The 16,912-nt window shown below is 28.0% G+C and overlaps 1 protein-coding gene across 1 annotated transcript; it reads left to right on the top strand.

The window, feature by feature from the left end:
- The first annotated feature begins 11,019 nt into the window (after nucleotides 1-11,019).
- On the top strand, nucleotides 11,020-12,459 carry LOC102602955 (dof zinc finger protein DOF4.6-like). The gene is made up of 2 exons (XM_006352239.2): nucleotides 11,020-11,151; nucleotides 11,511-12,459. The coding sequence occupies exons 1-2, from the start codon at nucleotides 11,128-11,130 to the stop codon at nucleotides 12,240-12,242; spliced, it is 756 nt and encodes a 251-aa protein (XP_006352301.2). The 5' UTR covers nucleotides 11,020-11,127; the 3' UTR covers nucleotides 12,243-12,459.
- Nucleotides 12,460-16,912: the final 4,453 nt, after the last annotated feature.

Below are 16,912 nucleotides of genomic sequence, written 5' to 3'. Positions count from 1 at the left end.
TTTGTCGTTTTCAAGTTTGAATAAAGCGGAAGGATTGTTGAAGGAGCGAGGGTCAATCGAAAATAGTTTTTCTAGTTATTCATAAAAATAGAGATACAATTACATACATTTTATTCTCTCCCGACTTATAAAATTACAGTAGATTTATTATTATTATTGGTGTTTTAATTCTAATATTATCATGATCAAGATGAAAATTATTTCCTCTTTAAGAACTTTTAAAAAACTCTGACTGGAAAAAGTCTATGAACTTTTCCTCCTAAGAAATTAATTAGAACTTGACATGCATATAAATATTATAAATTGATTAGTAGTAACAATAAAAATAATAATTTTAACAATTAGTCCACCATTGGGAAGGAAAGTCGGTTATAGCTATTGTCACGTGATATGAAAGTTATCGAGCTTCTAATAAAAATGCAAGATGAGGCTACGTACAATAATTTTTTATGATTTGATCATTTTTCATATTCTACGTGTATTGAAAGTTTAGTGCATCGAAGTGTCGCTTTTAGTTCCACCATTTGATGACTTCTCTTTTTAAAAAAAGGGTTTGACTATTCTTGCATCTTTGAACATCCATTATATACCCTATTGACTTATTCTATACGTCGTTTTCTTTCTTTCCTCTTTTTATTTTATTTTATTTGTTTTGTTTTGTTTTCATATAGTTATTTGTATGGACGGCATTGTCTTAGGAAAAATCCAGATTACAAAAAAAATAAAAATTGGGGCCTCTATAATTATTCAAAATACTGCATTATGACCTTTCATTTGTCATGTTTTCATAGTATGTTCAGCTACTTTTTATCAAATTAAATGTCACTCATTTATTCTATAGGTGTGTTCGATTCAAACAAAAATATTCTTCGTAACCAAAAAAAGTTGTGATTAGATAGATATGATCTTTTCACTCTTAATTAAAAGCTTACGATTTGAGCGAATATAAATCATGTTAGGAAATACTTTCCCTTTAAATGATCTTACGCAACACGAATCTGAATTAATTGAAGCTTAATAGGGATGCTTGACACCAGATGAAAAATCAAAGGATAGGGTGGGATCAAGGTGGATCGTGTGGGTGGGGGGATCGGTGGGGGTGGGGTAGAACGCATGGGAGTGGGGTGCGTGTGTGGGAGGTTTGAGAGGAGATAATCAACCGCGAAAAATGTTATTTATGAAACTTGTCTCATTATATATTAACTAAAAAAAACATCTTCTTAACTTTTAAGAAATTTAGTTTTATAACGAAAAATATTTTGATCGACGAAAATGAGAAAATTGAATGACATATTATGAAGAAAAAAAATCCATACCAAACACACCCTTAAACTTTATATAATCAAAATAAAAGACAGATTGAGAAATTTGGCCAACAATTTACACAAGTGAGAATGACATGATGAAGAGTTTTCAATGGAGGGGGTAATGCCACCAATTTATATTGAAGCATATTATATTATTGTATAATTTACGTAATATATAATGAGTTACTTTAAAAGATAATGTAAAATAATTTTGACTTGTTGCGTAAAACAATTCAAAGATGTTCTTGAATATGATACAATATTGTTTATTTTAATTTGAACTAAATTCATGTGTTTTTTAAAAACAATCTCATATTATTAATTAAGAGTTTTCTTACATCTTATATTTATATGTGTAATCTTATATGTGTTTCTCTTCTTTTTTTTTTTTCCATCTACTAATATATTTTTGTTCGTACATCCACTAAAGCTTTATATTACACATCACTTCGTGGGCTTATATCAATCAAAATTGTATGGCCATCAAAGCATACTGACTTCTTTTTGTGTACGGTTCTTTAAAGCTACGAGTAAAGATATTAAACTCATGACTCGTAGATCGATAAATGCCACTAAGTCAAGGCTTATGTCACTACTCTATCATTTTTATACACGTCTCATTAAATCGTTAATTCTGATAGTAATTAAATTAAAATTACTTAACTTTTGATATATTATTATATGATATAATTTGATGTAAACCAAATCCGCACTATTCCCCTAAAAAAAGCTTCACACAATTATGAATTTCCTTACATCTTTTATATATATATATATATATATAATAAAGCTATCGATATAAAATTTTGTTCGTATATCTAACACGATCCATTGAAATAAAAAAATGTAGAATATGATATGATTTAACATATATTAGATCTTGTAATTACACCATATAATGATCTCAAAAAGTAGAAGTTGTTGAAACCAATTCATGATCTTTCATTATAATTCAAATGTCTTTTGACAAATATTGAACACAAATTTGACTTTTTGTTGATTACCGCTAAACAAACAGCCACCGCCCCAAGCACCACCCAAGGACACAAAAAGTTTGTGTAAAAAATAAAAATAGGTATAATATTTGGTATCAGTTGATAAGTAAACACTTTAATTTTGAGTATATATATATACGTCTAAACATTTCAACTCATTTTTATTGTGTTAGTTGAACATCTCAATTTACAAAATAATGATCTAGACACTTTCAAAATTTATGTGTTACGTTAGCATCGGACGTCAATGAGACACAAGTTAAAGTGTTTAATTGTCAACTTGAGATATGTACAGTAATTACTTGTCAATTAAAATCAAATTTAAAACTAATTTTATATTATGACAATAAAATATGACTCTATACATGTGACAGTGATCGATAATAGAGAAAATAATTTTTAATTGACAATTTTTAACTAGTAAATAAACCAAAGTGCATTTGACTTAGTTTTGCTTTAGTGTATGTGTTGGTGTGTCAATTTGAACAGTTGTTGGCGTGATTTGTTGCGTAAAACCATAAAAGTAGTATAATTATATTATTAGTAGCATTACAACCTATACATTGACCATGGAATTATATATATTTAGCATTATCCATTGGAGAACACGACTCATTCATTAATTTTTTATGCGATATCTAATATCGTCAGTGTAAATAATTTTTTATTTTAAAACATTCTAAATATATAGTTACATTACACGAGAAAAGAGGATTTTACAGTTTAGGCACTTTCTAAATATGTAAAATGTAACAGTAGGTCTCAAATTGACGGATGAAAAAAAGAAGAAGAATAAAGAGTGTCAATTAAATTGAGACGGATAGCATATACGATCAACCCAAATATTCCATGTGTATTTGAAATTGACTTTTTTAGGTTTTAAATTTTGATTTTGTCCCTATTTATTTTAAGAAATTATATAAATTAGAAAATTATCTTTCTAAATTTAATTCGGGTATAATATTTGGTAGTAATATAGTTCTCAACCTTATCAATAAAACATTAAACTGACGTCTAACGAACGTTTGCATTAACTTATAAAGTTATAGATTGTGATCCAATTTTTTGCAGTAACTTACAAAATACTAAGCTTTTATCTAATGATTTCTCATAAATTTTTAATTTGTTGAAAATAAATCTTTAAATATGATCTAAAAGGCCCATAAATTATACGATGAATAAAAGAGAGTTATTTACCAAACAATTATATAGAATAATTATGAAAAATGAAGGAAAAATTATGCTGTATAACAAACATCTATTATGTGATTTCTAAAATTTATACATAGTTTAATTCAATATAGCTATTTTAATATGGGTCTCACGTAGAGCATTTGTATCAAACCGCAAATACATATCATCCCTCACACGTTTTTTCCTAATTTCACTCATCCATATCTAATTTAAAATTGAGGAACTTTCGCATATAGCCACTCAAAAATAGCCTAATTACACTCCATAGTTATAGTTTGTTAATTACGATTCGTAGCTACATGTTATAGGGAGGGGAGTGGAGAGCGAGACTGGGAGAGGAAGGAGAGAGGTGAGCGAGAGAGGCCAGAGAGTGGGAGAGAAGTGAATTGTATATGTATATCGGTTAGATAATTGTATATTATACATATGTATTTATATATTCTGGCGAGAGAGATTGGAAGAGGGAGAAGAGAGGCGAGCGAGATTGGGAGAGGGAAGAGAGAGGCGAGCGAGAGAGGACAATAATTTGTATAATTCGCATCTCGTTTGTATAATTCGTAGGTACGTTTGTCTAATTGGCGTGTTTTTTGTATAATTGAGTAATATAAAGTCTGGAATTATACAAATATAATAAAACCCGAAATAACGAATTAATATAAACATAAACATATGAACTTTAAACAATTATACAAAATATAATATACAAATTACATTATATAAATTATATTATACAAAATTCAAAAACTACACGTTTATACAAACTTTTAAAAGTTATACCCAAAAAGATTGAATGTATATGATGACAAAACTAAAAAACCAAAAGAAATCATCGTCATATACAAATACAAACCGTCGTATACAAATACAAATCAAACAAAGAATTGTTATTTGCGAATTATACAAATGTGGTGAATTATACATATACAAACGTGGCTAATTATACAAACTCAAAGTCAGCTCACGTAATTAATGGTTAATGTTAGTCGCGAATGGTAATTATAGCAAAATATAACTATAATGAGTAATTAAGTAGTATAAGTTTGCTTAACCACGTAATTTAAATTTTAAAATTTGCTATTCTCCGTCCAAATCATGTACAAATGTAAATTATCATTAAAGCAAGAGCTAAAATTGAAACCATGCAAACACAATTGTATAATTTTTTTAATCAGAAATCGAAAAAAAATCACAAGAATACAAATACAAATTCATTCAGACGTATACAAATACTAATATTCTTGAGAAATATATGTACAAGCTAAATACAATTAATCGATTATCATAAATACAAAACACAAATCTCTGATTTATCTAATCACAAAATTGGTCAATCATACATGTATTAAATATTAAAAAAAAAAAAAAAAAAACAATTCATTACATAGGCAGCAGCTTAAATTGGATACTTTCAACTATAAGTGTATAAAAAATATAAAATATACAATTATAAATCACGCGCGGTACTACAAATAGACGTATACAAATACATAATTACGAGAAATATAAATACTTAGGAAATATACTAGGGAAAAGGCTCAAATATTTCATCAAACTTTAAGAAAAGACTCATTTATGTCATCCGTTAAAAATTTGGCTCATCTATGTCATTTCCGTTTGAGATAAAGGCTCATCCATGTCATTATTTGTTAATTGAAATGACATAGATGAGTCAAACTTTAAACGAATCGCATTGATGAACCTTTTCTCAAAGCTCAATGACATATTTGAGCCTTTTTTCTTTTAAAAAATAATTTAATTAATGACGTGGTTGAATCATAATTGACCACGTGTAAAAAATGGTTTTGCAAAATCGGAACTATTTTCCGTTAACAAATAATTGCATGAATGAGTTTTTTCTCAAATGGAAATGACATAAATGAGCCAAACTTTTAGCAAATGGCATAGATGAACCTTTTCTCAAAATTCGATGGCACATTTGAGCCTTTTCTCAATATGCTATCCTGATTTGTGAAAAATATTATTTTAAAATAGATTTTACTGCGTCAATCAACAAAATTAAATGTCAGACGTATTTATATAATTAACATATAAAATTTTGGAATATACAATCTATTAATTTCATAACACATTACTATAGCTATGATTTGTAATTAGAGAAACATTAACTAAGAAACCAAATGATGATTCTAGTCTTAACTGTTTTTGAAATTTCCTCAAAATTGAAAGACATTGAGGCCCAAGCCCATGAGTATTTTCAAGTGGCGCTATCATCTCATTGGACTTAGAAAGATGATATCATGCATGTGGTGTGGGGTGGGTGAGGGGTATATATATGAATGAAAATTAAGAATAATTGTTTGGAATGTTATGCCAATGTGGCAAATATTGGAAGAAATTAGACCCCATTCATAGATTTACCCTAAGATATTGTGGTCCATTAAAAAATCTATGACATACACTATAGGAAACATTGAGATTTTAATTGAAAATGATTGCCAATTATATGTTTAACTTTTAAAAAAATATATTGATTTAGACCATCTAATTTGAAATAAATCATATTGATATTGTATTTTTTAACTTTAACTTTATCGATTGATTTGATAACTCACATATTTCTTATGTTTGTTTAATTCAGAATGAAATATTTCTAGTGTTTTAAAATAGTGTTTTACTTTAGTACGATGGAAACGACGTTTTGTTATATTAAAGAATATATCTTGATTTAGAAAAATCAGTTTTTATGTCATAATAATCCTGGGGTTAATTGCTTCGAGTTTATGACCTTTTTTTTTATAGAAGAAAATGTGAATTTTTAAGTTTATGCCTACCATAATAAAGAGTTTATTAGAATTCAAATTTATGACATAAGGTTCTAGTTGTAAGTTGTAACTTCTTCGTATTTGTTATCTGAAATATGACTAACTTATATCCGCGTCATGTAGAGTTTTTAAAAGAGAATGCGCTATATATGTACCAACAATTGTTTCTTTTTCAGAACTTTGAATCTGAAACTTTCAATTAATGATGAAGTGATATTACCAATTCCACCACACCGTACCCTATGATTCCATGGTTCTTTACTTTACTGTATCGTTTATTTAGAGATGCGACTTGAGCTTCTCTACCTTCATAAGATAGATGTAATGTTTACGCATACTCAACCTTTTTAAATTCTACAAATAAAACTATATTGCATTTGTTGTTGTTGGAGATGCCACTTTTGTGAGTTGGATGAAAGAAATGAAATTTCAATAATTTATTTGAAAATTTACTTAAATACACATCTTACTTTATCATAATCTCTAAAATTTCCTACAATTTAATTTTTTTTTTTTAAAATTCCCTTTCTGATACATCACTCTCCTCTCGCTGATAGATCCATATCCCTCTCTCTGATACATTACTCTCCTCTCGCTGATAGATCCATATCCCCCTCTCGGATACATTCCTCTCCTTTCTGATACATCGCTCCCCTCCCGAATACATCTCTCCCCTATGTATCCGGATGTCCTGTCACTTTCTGATACATCCCTCCCCTCTTGGATACATCCCTTCTCTATGTATCTGGATGTCCAGTGATGTATCCAAAAGTCCAGTGATGTATTCGGAAGTCCAAGTCATGTATGAGATTCATAAATTCTTAGGGATCTTGTAATTTGATATGGAGTAGAAAAATAATGTAATTAGCTCTTTAACACTATGGGATTTATGTAAATTATACTAATTTATTTGGTATCATACTAGGCCTTTCTAGTGTACTAGTGGCCCTATTTGCAAAAGTAGCCATTGAGCAATTGGCCCAACATGCATCACTAAGGGCCCATAAGAACCAATTCCATGGAACTCAGTCCAAAGTTGATTCTTCAACAGTCTACTACTGTTCCACGTGGTATGAACGTAGACAATCACGTGGCATCGTCATCGACCACCGGCCTACAAGCGGAGGAAGATTTAGAATTTAAATTTTATGATTCAATTTTTAAAGTTTTCAACATTGAAATCCTTTATATATTTAAAGTTATAAATTTATATCTACTATTTGTATTTGTTACTACTTTTTTAGTATATAAGTTTCTATTACGTATTGAAAATACTAAGTTTAAATGAACTCGATATTGACCACAAGGAGTCAAAGACAATATGGTTAGGCTTTTAATCCTGAGAAACTTTACTTATATTGGGCCTAGGGCTCTACTTCTCTTCCTCTATGTCAAACTTATGTATTCCTTTTGGGTTAGTCTGGGTTTTAGTGTTTGGGCCCTACAATTCACCACCACTGGAACTGTCTCATATTAGGCCCAGCCCAATATCCACAACGTACCGTCCATATAAGATTGGTCCCACATTGGTCGTATCGATCATACATAACATGTGTTTGTACATAGAATTTCGACTTTTCAACATATGGTTAATTATTACGCATGTTATACCCCATCAAATAACTTTACTATAATAAAATTTACATGATTTGATCTAAACATTGTATGCAAGTAAGTATTTATCATAGAACTTCCAGTTATTCGACACCTCTCTTGGTTTAAATGTTCATTATCTTAACACGATATACGAGTCACACTTGTACGTTTTTGTTTGACTAATATTAGGTCCCCTTTTTATATTGTCACACTCGACTTCTATATACATCTTATAATATATTGGTTTTCTAACATTGGTATACATTTTTGCTTTGACTAAAAGATAGTGGCATTAATTGCTAGCAACAACATAATAAAGGCAAATATTTAATATAAATAATTTATAAATTAAGTTGATCTAAAATCTATTTACGGAATGTGAATTTAAATAAATCAAGGCTTAAATATGAATATCAAATATGCATGTTTCAATTTTAGTTAATGTACGAAGAAATTAAAATAGTGCCAAAATGTTTTTTGACGCAGTCGATCTAACAATGGACTTGGTATAACTAGTACTAACTACTAACAACTATATAGTACTATTGAACTATATAGTAGAAAGAGACGATTTATGCTTTGAAATTTATGAGTTCTCATAAATCTCAAATAAAAATAGATAATTTATCAGCAAAGCTTAAGCATGTTTCATTTTGTCATTGGATCACAAATCTACTTTGTTGGTAGGTTCCCAATAAATATTCCTTTATGTTTAATGAATCTCTCAATATATATATTATCAACGTAATAATTAAAGGAATTTCAGGAAACTTGCACAATGATCCACGTGATGACACAAAAACTAAAAAACAAAGGGAAATTCATGAAATTCCACTGGTTTAAGAGTTGTTTACTTATATACACAATATTTCTGCTATTTCTATTTACTTGTCTAATTTTTCTTTTTTACTTGTTCATTTTGACAAATTAAGAAAGGATAATTTTTTTTACCTATTATACCCTCAATTAATTAATTTTGAAAAAGTTAGAACTTCTTGAAAATCTTAAATTTTTAATTCATTTACTTCATAAATAATAGGGGTAAAATGGTAAACTCACTATGTCAATCATTGTTTTCTTAATAGGTGTGCAAATTCAAAAGTGGACAAGTAATTAGGAACATATGGAGTAGTTTGCAATATTATAAATCTTATCAGATTTTGGTGCGTCCAGATATGCGTGTAATTTGTTCAAGGTACACTGTATCCAAGTGTATTTGTATGTATATGAGATATATAACAAATTCCGCTCGCCTCCCTCTCATTCACCCGCCACGATCTCCTATGTATATGGTGTCCCAGATACATGCAAATCAAAGCAGATACATGTATCTAGTGTGCATCGAGTGTGATTCATATGTATCTTAGATACATGACTATCTCGCTCACCTCTCTCCCATCTCGCTCGCCTTCCTCCCTATTTTAGTGTATCTGTTAACAAAAATACATGTACTAATGTGTATCATCCTCAATATATATATATATATATAACTAAAGACGATTTCATTTTCCAAGCTCAAAATATTTATTTTATTGATAATTAGCATGAGAGCTTGTCCTATGTCCCACTATGGAGGATATGAGGCAGACAAGATAATATTCCCTCATACGATCTTTGCATGAAATATAAAAAGATTTGCACAATATGTGTACAAGCAGGATAACACCTCATATAGATCCTTCACATTGAATCCGTCCATATAATTTCACACACTGAAATAATTAATTATTTCAAAAGAATGTAAGATTTTTTATTGTATAAAATTAACTCATACATCTATAAGGCTAAGAATAAAAGGTAAAACAAATGACAAGGGAGGAAAAAATATTAGGTGCAAGTCTTTTGTCGGTATAGTTATTCGATATATTTATATTCGAGAAAGTAAATATTTCGTAAAATTAGTTGAAATATGCATAAATTAACTTGAACAATTATAGTATACCTAATATAATCTTACAAATGAATTTGGAGAGGGTAGGATATACATACATATACCTAATTATTACCTCTGTCTTTATAAAATTGAAAGATTATTTCTGGTAGATCATCGGCTTAAAAGAAGTGTAATCAAAATAGGATTGTAAGAAAAATAATGATAACAAATTAAAATAACAAAATGAACTAAGCAAATAAAGTAATATATAATAGTACAAATATAGAAAAACAAAAGCATACTATGTGAATACTAACTAGTACTACTTTCTTTGTCCCAATTTATGTGTCACATTTCAAATTTCAAGATTCAAACAAGTTTATCTTTGAAAGTAAATTTTTCCTATATCTTTTAAATATTTTGAATTGTCAATTATTGTGAGTTATAGTGCTTTTTACTTAGTTTACAAATATATAAATTAAATTTCATTTCAGAAAAATCAAAGATTTCATGTGCAAATTCTTGATCAAACTTAAATCTCAAAAAATAAAATATATCACATAAATTAAAACATAAGGAATACTGAATAACAAAAAGATAAAAAGAAAAGACTACCCCATGCCTCTCCTGCACAAAAGTTTGACTACCTACCTGCCCCTAATTTCCAACCTTTATATGTTCACTCGAACACTACGATTATAAAAATAATAAATAAACAAATAAGAGTAAAACTTATAAGTTATAACCACCCACAAAAGTTATAAATGAAAATTTATTCTCTCTGCACTCTGCAGGGACATATATTCCTCTTCTAACAAATGATAATAAACTACTATAGTCAATATAGAATAAGAGAAAAAATGTCATTTTCTAATAATTAAACATGGGAAAAGGATAAATATATTTTGAAATATCGTAAATGGTACGTAGATATCCTCCATTATATTTTTGGGATATTGGTGTCTCCTGCCGTCCAAAAACTAGAGCATATATACCCTTTATACTAACGGGCATACGCTTGTCATAATCTTATCCACCGATCCGACATTTATTGAATATCGAATTGACGGATAAGATTGTGCCATATGTCCCTATTTAGTCTTCCGTTAGAGTGAAGGGCATATATGCTCTAGTTTTTGGACGGTAGAGACACCAATGTCCCAAAACTATGACAGATACTATCTGCATACCATTTACGATAGTTGGAATATATTTGTCCTTTTTCCCATTAAACATTAAAGCACTCTCTTTCTCTCTATAAACACATAAAGGTTAAAGCACATAGAAGTAGAACCATCTCAAACATTCCTTTTTCTCAAAAGCTACTAATTTTTCTTTTTTCACCAAAAAATTAAATAAATCCTCCTCCTTCTCCATCAATGGACACTTCTCAATGGCCACAGGTACAAACTCCAAAAATTAGAAATATAGATCTATCTACTTTTTTTAAATTTTGCCTTTTCACTTAATATTTTATGAAATCTTGGTTTCATTATATAAATATATATTGTTGTGTTTCTTGCTACAAATTGAATTTGTGTGTTTTTTAAAAGTTTGATGTAACCCCTTTACTTTCCCCCCTTTATCTATGTGAGATTTTGTAAAGGTTGAAAAAAGAGAAAAAGATCAAGTTTGTTACTTAAAAGTTAAAAAAAAGAGAGTACATATTACAAAGCATAAAGATTCAATTTTTATAACTCCTCTATAATGATATCCTTTAATTTTTCTCATTTTTTAAAAAAATATTCCTTCTTTTTTTTAGGAGATGGTGGTGAAATCCATGGAAGAGATAATAGTACCAAAAAATACAAATTATACAAGGAAAATTAGGCCTCATCAACAACAACAAAAACAACAAAATGATCAAGCTTTGAAGAATTGTCCAAGGTGCAATTCAACAAATACAAAGTTTTGTTATTACAATAACTATAGTCTTTCTCAACCAAGATTTTTTTGCAAGAATTGTAGAAGATATTGGACTGATGGTGGATCTCTTAGGAACATTCCTATTGGTGGAGTTTCAAGAAAATCCAAGAAATCATCATCAAATAATATTATGAAAAATAATCTTATTTCTCCTAAAATACAAGATATTAATAATAATACTCCTAATAATAAAGGGGTTGATCAAGATCTCAACTTGGATTTTTCATCTGATTTCAAGATTATTTCTGAGTTGATCCAAGTACCAAATAATAATTCATTTATGCCAATCATGCCTAGTATGTCTGATCCAAATTCAATTTACTTATTCTCTAGTGATTTGGATCATGGGTTAATTGGAAGTAGTAGTACTAGTGATGGTGGCTATGAATGTAATAATATTATTCAAGATTTGCAAGTGTGTACTACTACTACTACTACAAGTACAACAACAAGTGGAGGGATTTTGTTTCCTTTTGAAGATCTAAAGCAAGTTTCAAACACAAGTGAGCAAAGTAGAGATGGAGAATCATCAAATGGATATTGGGATGTAATTTTAGGAGGAAAATGAGATACTGGTACAACAACATATCCAATATAATTTCCAAAGGTCCGGAGAAGATAGGTCTCTATATCAATTGATTGTTCGAACTCATTGATAATGTTATTAATTGTCGTAGCAATCTTCGTATGATAACTTAGAAATATAGTCTTATAAATTTTCCCAACATGCTATATGTAACATGTATTACTACATATTTACATTGATGCAATTTATTTTTTTACTATATCATTGCATTAAATTCTACTATTATAAGTATTAAGGTGCATCAAAATATAAAAAAGTTTTAAGTTATTTGCATAGTGAATTATTGCACATAAATATTTTAATGATAATCAAGTCTTTCTTTGGAAAAAATGGCACAAGACATCCTATTTTACTAATTGGCAATATATAGCCCTCTTTTATTTTTTTTGACAAAAAAGGGTTTTTAAAAATTAAATTTTGCAATTAGTAGCCCACATATTGGGAAATTCTTTTTTAATTAAATTAAATAATTTTAGGAGGTGGCAACATGGTGTCTTTTTTATTGGGAAGTGGTTTTTTTCTTCCTTTTTTTTCTCTTCTTCCATACACACGTTTCTTTTGAATTGTGTTTTTTTATTGATTATGTAAATATTTATTCAATTCTTTCTTCCTCTTCATTACTTCTTCATTACTTTGAATAAAAGATGATTTACTTTTTGTTTATTAGTTTTACATATTTGAGTTCTATAAAAATATTCGTTCATAGTGTCTATTTTTTCTTTTTCGCTTTAAATTTTTGATGGTTTGTTGATGTCTACTAGTCAATTTCTCTAACTGTTAGCCTATGTTTGATCCCCTCTTGTATTGTCGTTCAATCTTTGGGGGGTTCTAATTTTTGAAATTGAAGGTTATATCTAATTTAGGCAAAAATTTACATAATAGTAATTGATTGTAGGTATCAATTGTCATGTTTAAGAAAGTTATCCCTAGGATTATTCATTTTTTTTTAAAAAGATTCTGATTCTAATTTTGTGGATTCTCCATCCATAACTCTAAATTTTAGCCATGTAAGTTCTTCTCGATATCCAATTCGATTCGTGTGTTTGCTATTGAGCATTTTAAATTTCATGTGCAATCCTCATTTACACACTGAAGAAAGAATCTGAAATGTATACAAATTTTGAGTGAATGAATACATGAATATGTATACATGATTAAAAAAAAATCTTCAATGCAGTGTATACATATTATAAGTGAATGAATACATAAGGTGTTTGATTTTTAAATATGTATACATTGATTTTTTAATATGTATACACTGAAGGGGATAAAATAGCTATAAATGTATACTAATTATAAGTGAATGAATACATAAAGTGTTTGATTTTTAATATGTATACACTGGAGGGGATAACATAACTATAAATGAATACTAATACTAAGTGAATGAATACACGATTATTTTACCTATATACAATCATCAAGTATACAATTGGAATTTTTTTTATCAAGTAACGAACAAAAAAGCATATAAAAATACATAATTTACATTTTTAGGCGGTTACATATTGTATATATAATTTTTGATGTTTCCGTTATTTTTGTTGTTTAGTGATGATTGGTTATACGAGGGGAAAAAAAAACTATTAAAATGTTACTATTTATTAATTTGGGCCATTTTGTGCTTATTTTTTATTTGTCTATTAAATGCTAATTAATGTTGGGCTATTTATTGCTAATTATAACTATAAGTTGTATATATGTGTCATTTCCTTGGGACCCACAAACATTCCCCTTGGGAATCGTGCTAAAGAATAGTTTCTCTCCCACTAACACATAAATATAGCTATACCCTCCAATAATTTATTCCAAATAAAAGAATATTAGTAATGAATAATACTACTCCCTAATTATGTTAATGATAACAATAATAATAGTACTAATACTAACTAATACTCCAGCTATAATATCTTTTGATATATTTCAAAAAGATGGATACATTACTAGTTACTACGTTAGGGAGTTCTTAATTTTGAACTTTTTTATTTCGAACTTAATGATATGTTTTTATATAAAAATGACACAATAGGATAAGAAACAAAATTATATATGTTTAGTTTGTTGTGTATATTTAGTTGATGTATCATTGTTTAAAATTCTTTCTTAAATTTTTGTGCTCAACAATGATTCATACGTGATTTTGACTAATTGTGGTACCTTCTATTGTTACAATTTAACTTATAATTAATAAGTGTTCTTATATATGAGATTGTGTTCCCTTCTAGAATTAATATATTTCTAATACCACAATCAAACTATCCTTTAAATTAATCAGATTTATGTACTTTTCTTTACTATTCTAGGCAAACAAAAATCTCATAAGAATAACATAGCATAATAAAAAAAAAATTCCTCCCAAATTCTTAACAAGGATAACATAATATGTAGCCTAAAACATGATCAACAAATGGATAAGAAAATCTCTCACAATAGTAGGATACACCTGGTATTTCTTAAAAAATATTCTTGTCAAGGTACTGTTATATTATAATATACTCAGTATTTTTATTTCATATTCTATCACAACATCGAAGCGCATTTAAAAAGCGAGACTATATCATATTTATTATGCTAAAAGTTTCATTAATTGTTCCAATCATATTCTTTAATATCTATTATTATATGGATCATATGAATATATACCACTATCTAGAAGTTCCCATGTACAAATATGATCACAATGTTCTGTATGACTTTCAGAACTATAAACCTCAAAACTAGCCTCAGTGTATTTTTCAGAATTAGGATATTTCTTGTACCAAATTTTGCACCAAAATAAAGTTAATTGTGCCCCAAAAATTTGTTTTGAATGAAAACTTATATGTATTACCGATCGAAATCTCATGATCTCCTAAATCATTATCCCTCGATTTGCAACGAACATTTGCTGGGACATGCAACTCGTTCTTCAGTATTACATCTACGTCTTTAGCCCAGAAGAAATCACTATACACGCACGAGGTAAGTTGTGTGAAGGGAAATAGTATGAGACAGATGTAGAACATAGGAAATCTTGTACTCCATTCATCTTTTTAAATGTTGTTCTTTAAACGCACAATATTAAGAGTTTCTTTAATAGTTAATAGGAAATCAATTAAGTACATAAATGCAATTGAGTTAAATTAAATGTATTAGAATTTAAGAAGTAATTGAAGGTAATAAAGCGTTACTGATATATATATATATATGAAGAAAACAAAACAAAATAATCATCAAGGGTGTAAACATGTGATATTATGTCTTAAAAAAATAGTTTCGTAAGTTGATGCTTTATGATTGAAAATTTTCATTAATATTGTTTCATTTTCTTTTCACTTTTGACACTTACTACAATTAAAAAAACTAGTACTATCAACTATGAAAAAATAAATTTAATCGATTTCAATTTATTTGAAATTAAAATCCAATTATTATTATCTAAAAAGATATAAACTCTTTGTCCCAAGTACATAATACTATTTTTACACTATGATATTGTATTTTAATATTCTCGAGTTGAGGTAAAAATCATTCCTTCGTAATTGTAAATAATTTTTTTTCCCAATCTTTCAACCTTACTTATTCATATTAATGTCTATATCTAACTAATAAATAAATGACATGCATTTGGTTGTTTGCAACTATGCATATACATTTTTAAAATTTAGTTATGGTTAAATTATACTTTATTTCTCCCAAATTATATGTGATAGTTTCCTTTGCAATTTGATTGAAAAAAGAATGTTTATTCAATCAATTTTAAATTTTCCATTTTAATTTTAATGAGACTATTTATTAGCACACAATTTTTATAAGTACTCCCACCATTTCTATTTACATGTTGTTCTTATAAAAAATAGATGTTGTTTAATATTTGTCATTTCATAAAATCAATGCATAAAAGATACGTAATATTTTTCCTATGAAAAAATTCTTTTGGCCAGAAAATGGTAAAATAACATATTTCATACTATGTTATTTTACCTTTTTGAACATTTTTACATTTTTAACTTTAATAGTACCTTTTAATTCAAAAAATGAAAAAAAAATCAGTTTATTTTAAAATAAAAAAGATATTATAAACTTTTTAAATTTCTGGCCATTTAGCATTACCTTTTCCTATTTTACTCTTGAGAGTTATTAAACATGAATTATTTTATTCATGTTCATTGGTCAAATTAATTAATCAAAACAAATTAATTTCATGTTCATTTATTGAAAATTTGACTTCAAGAGAACATAAAAAATAAGGATAAAATAGTAAACTAGCCTAATTTGTTAAAGGGCGTGAAACCTAAAATGACGACAACTAAATAGGAACGAAGGGAGTAATTAGATCACAAGTTTACACAAACTCCCTTCATTCTAAGATTTTGTATCTAGTCAAACACCATAATTTAATTATGACGATAAATACTCCATCTATTCCTATTTATATGTCGTCCTTACTAAAAATAGATGATTCTTGATATTTTTGTCATTTCACAGAAGCAATATAGAAATGACATTATTCTTCCTATTTTATCCATCAGAGTTGTTAGCTTTGAAAGTATGAATTTGACCTACATAGGAAACTAAATGATTAATACATGTTCATTGGTCAATTTAATTAATCAAAATAAATTAATTTATGTTCATTTATTAAAAACTTGATTTCAAGAGATCACTAAATA

The sequence above is a fragment of the Solanum tuberosum genome, unplaced genomic scaffold (genome assembly GCF_000226075.1).
Source record: "Solanum tuberosum cultivar DM 1-3 516 R44 unplaced genomic scaffold, SolTub_3.0 scf00147, whole genome shotgun sequence".
Taxonomy (NCBI): domain Eukaryota; kingdom Viridiplantae; phylum Streptophyta; class Magnoliopsida; order Solanales; family Solanaceae; genus Solanum; species Solanum tuberosum.
Note: the sequence above shows the minus strand (reverse complement) of the source record. Positions and strands in the feature narration are given on the sequence as shown.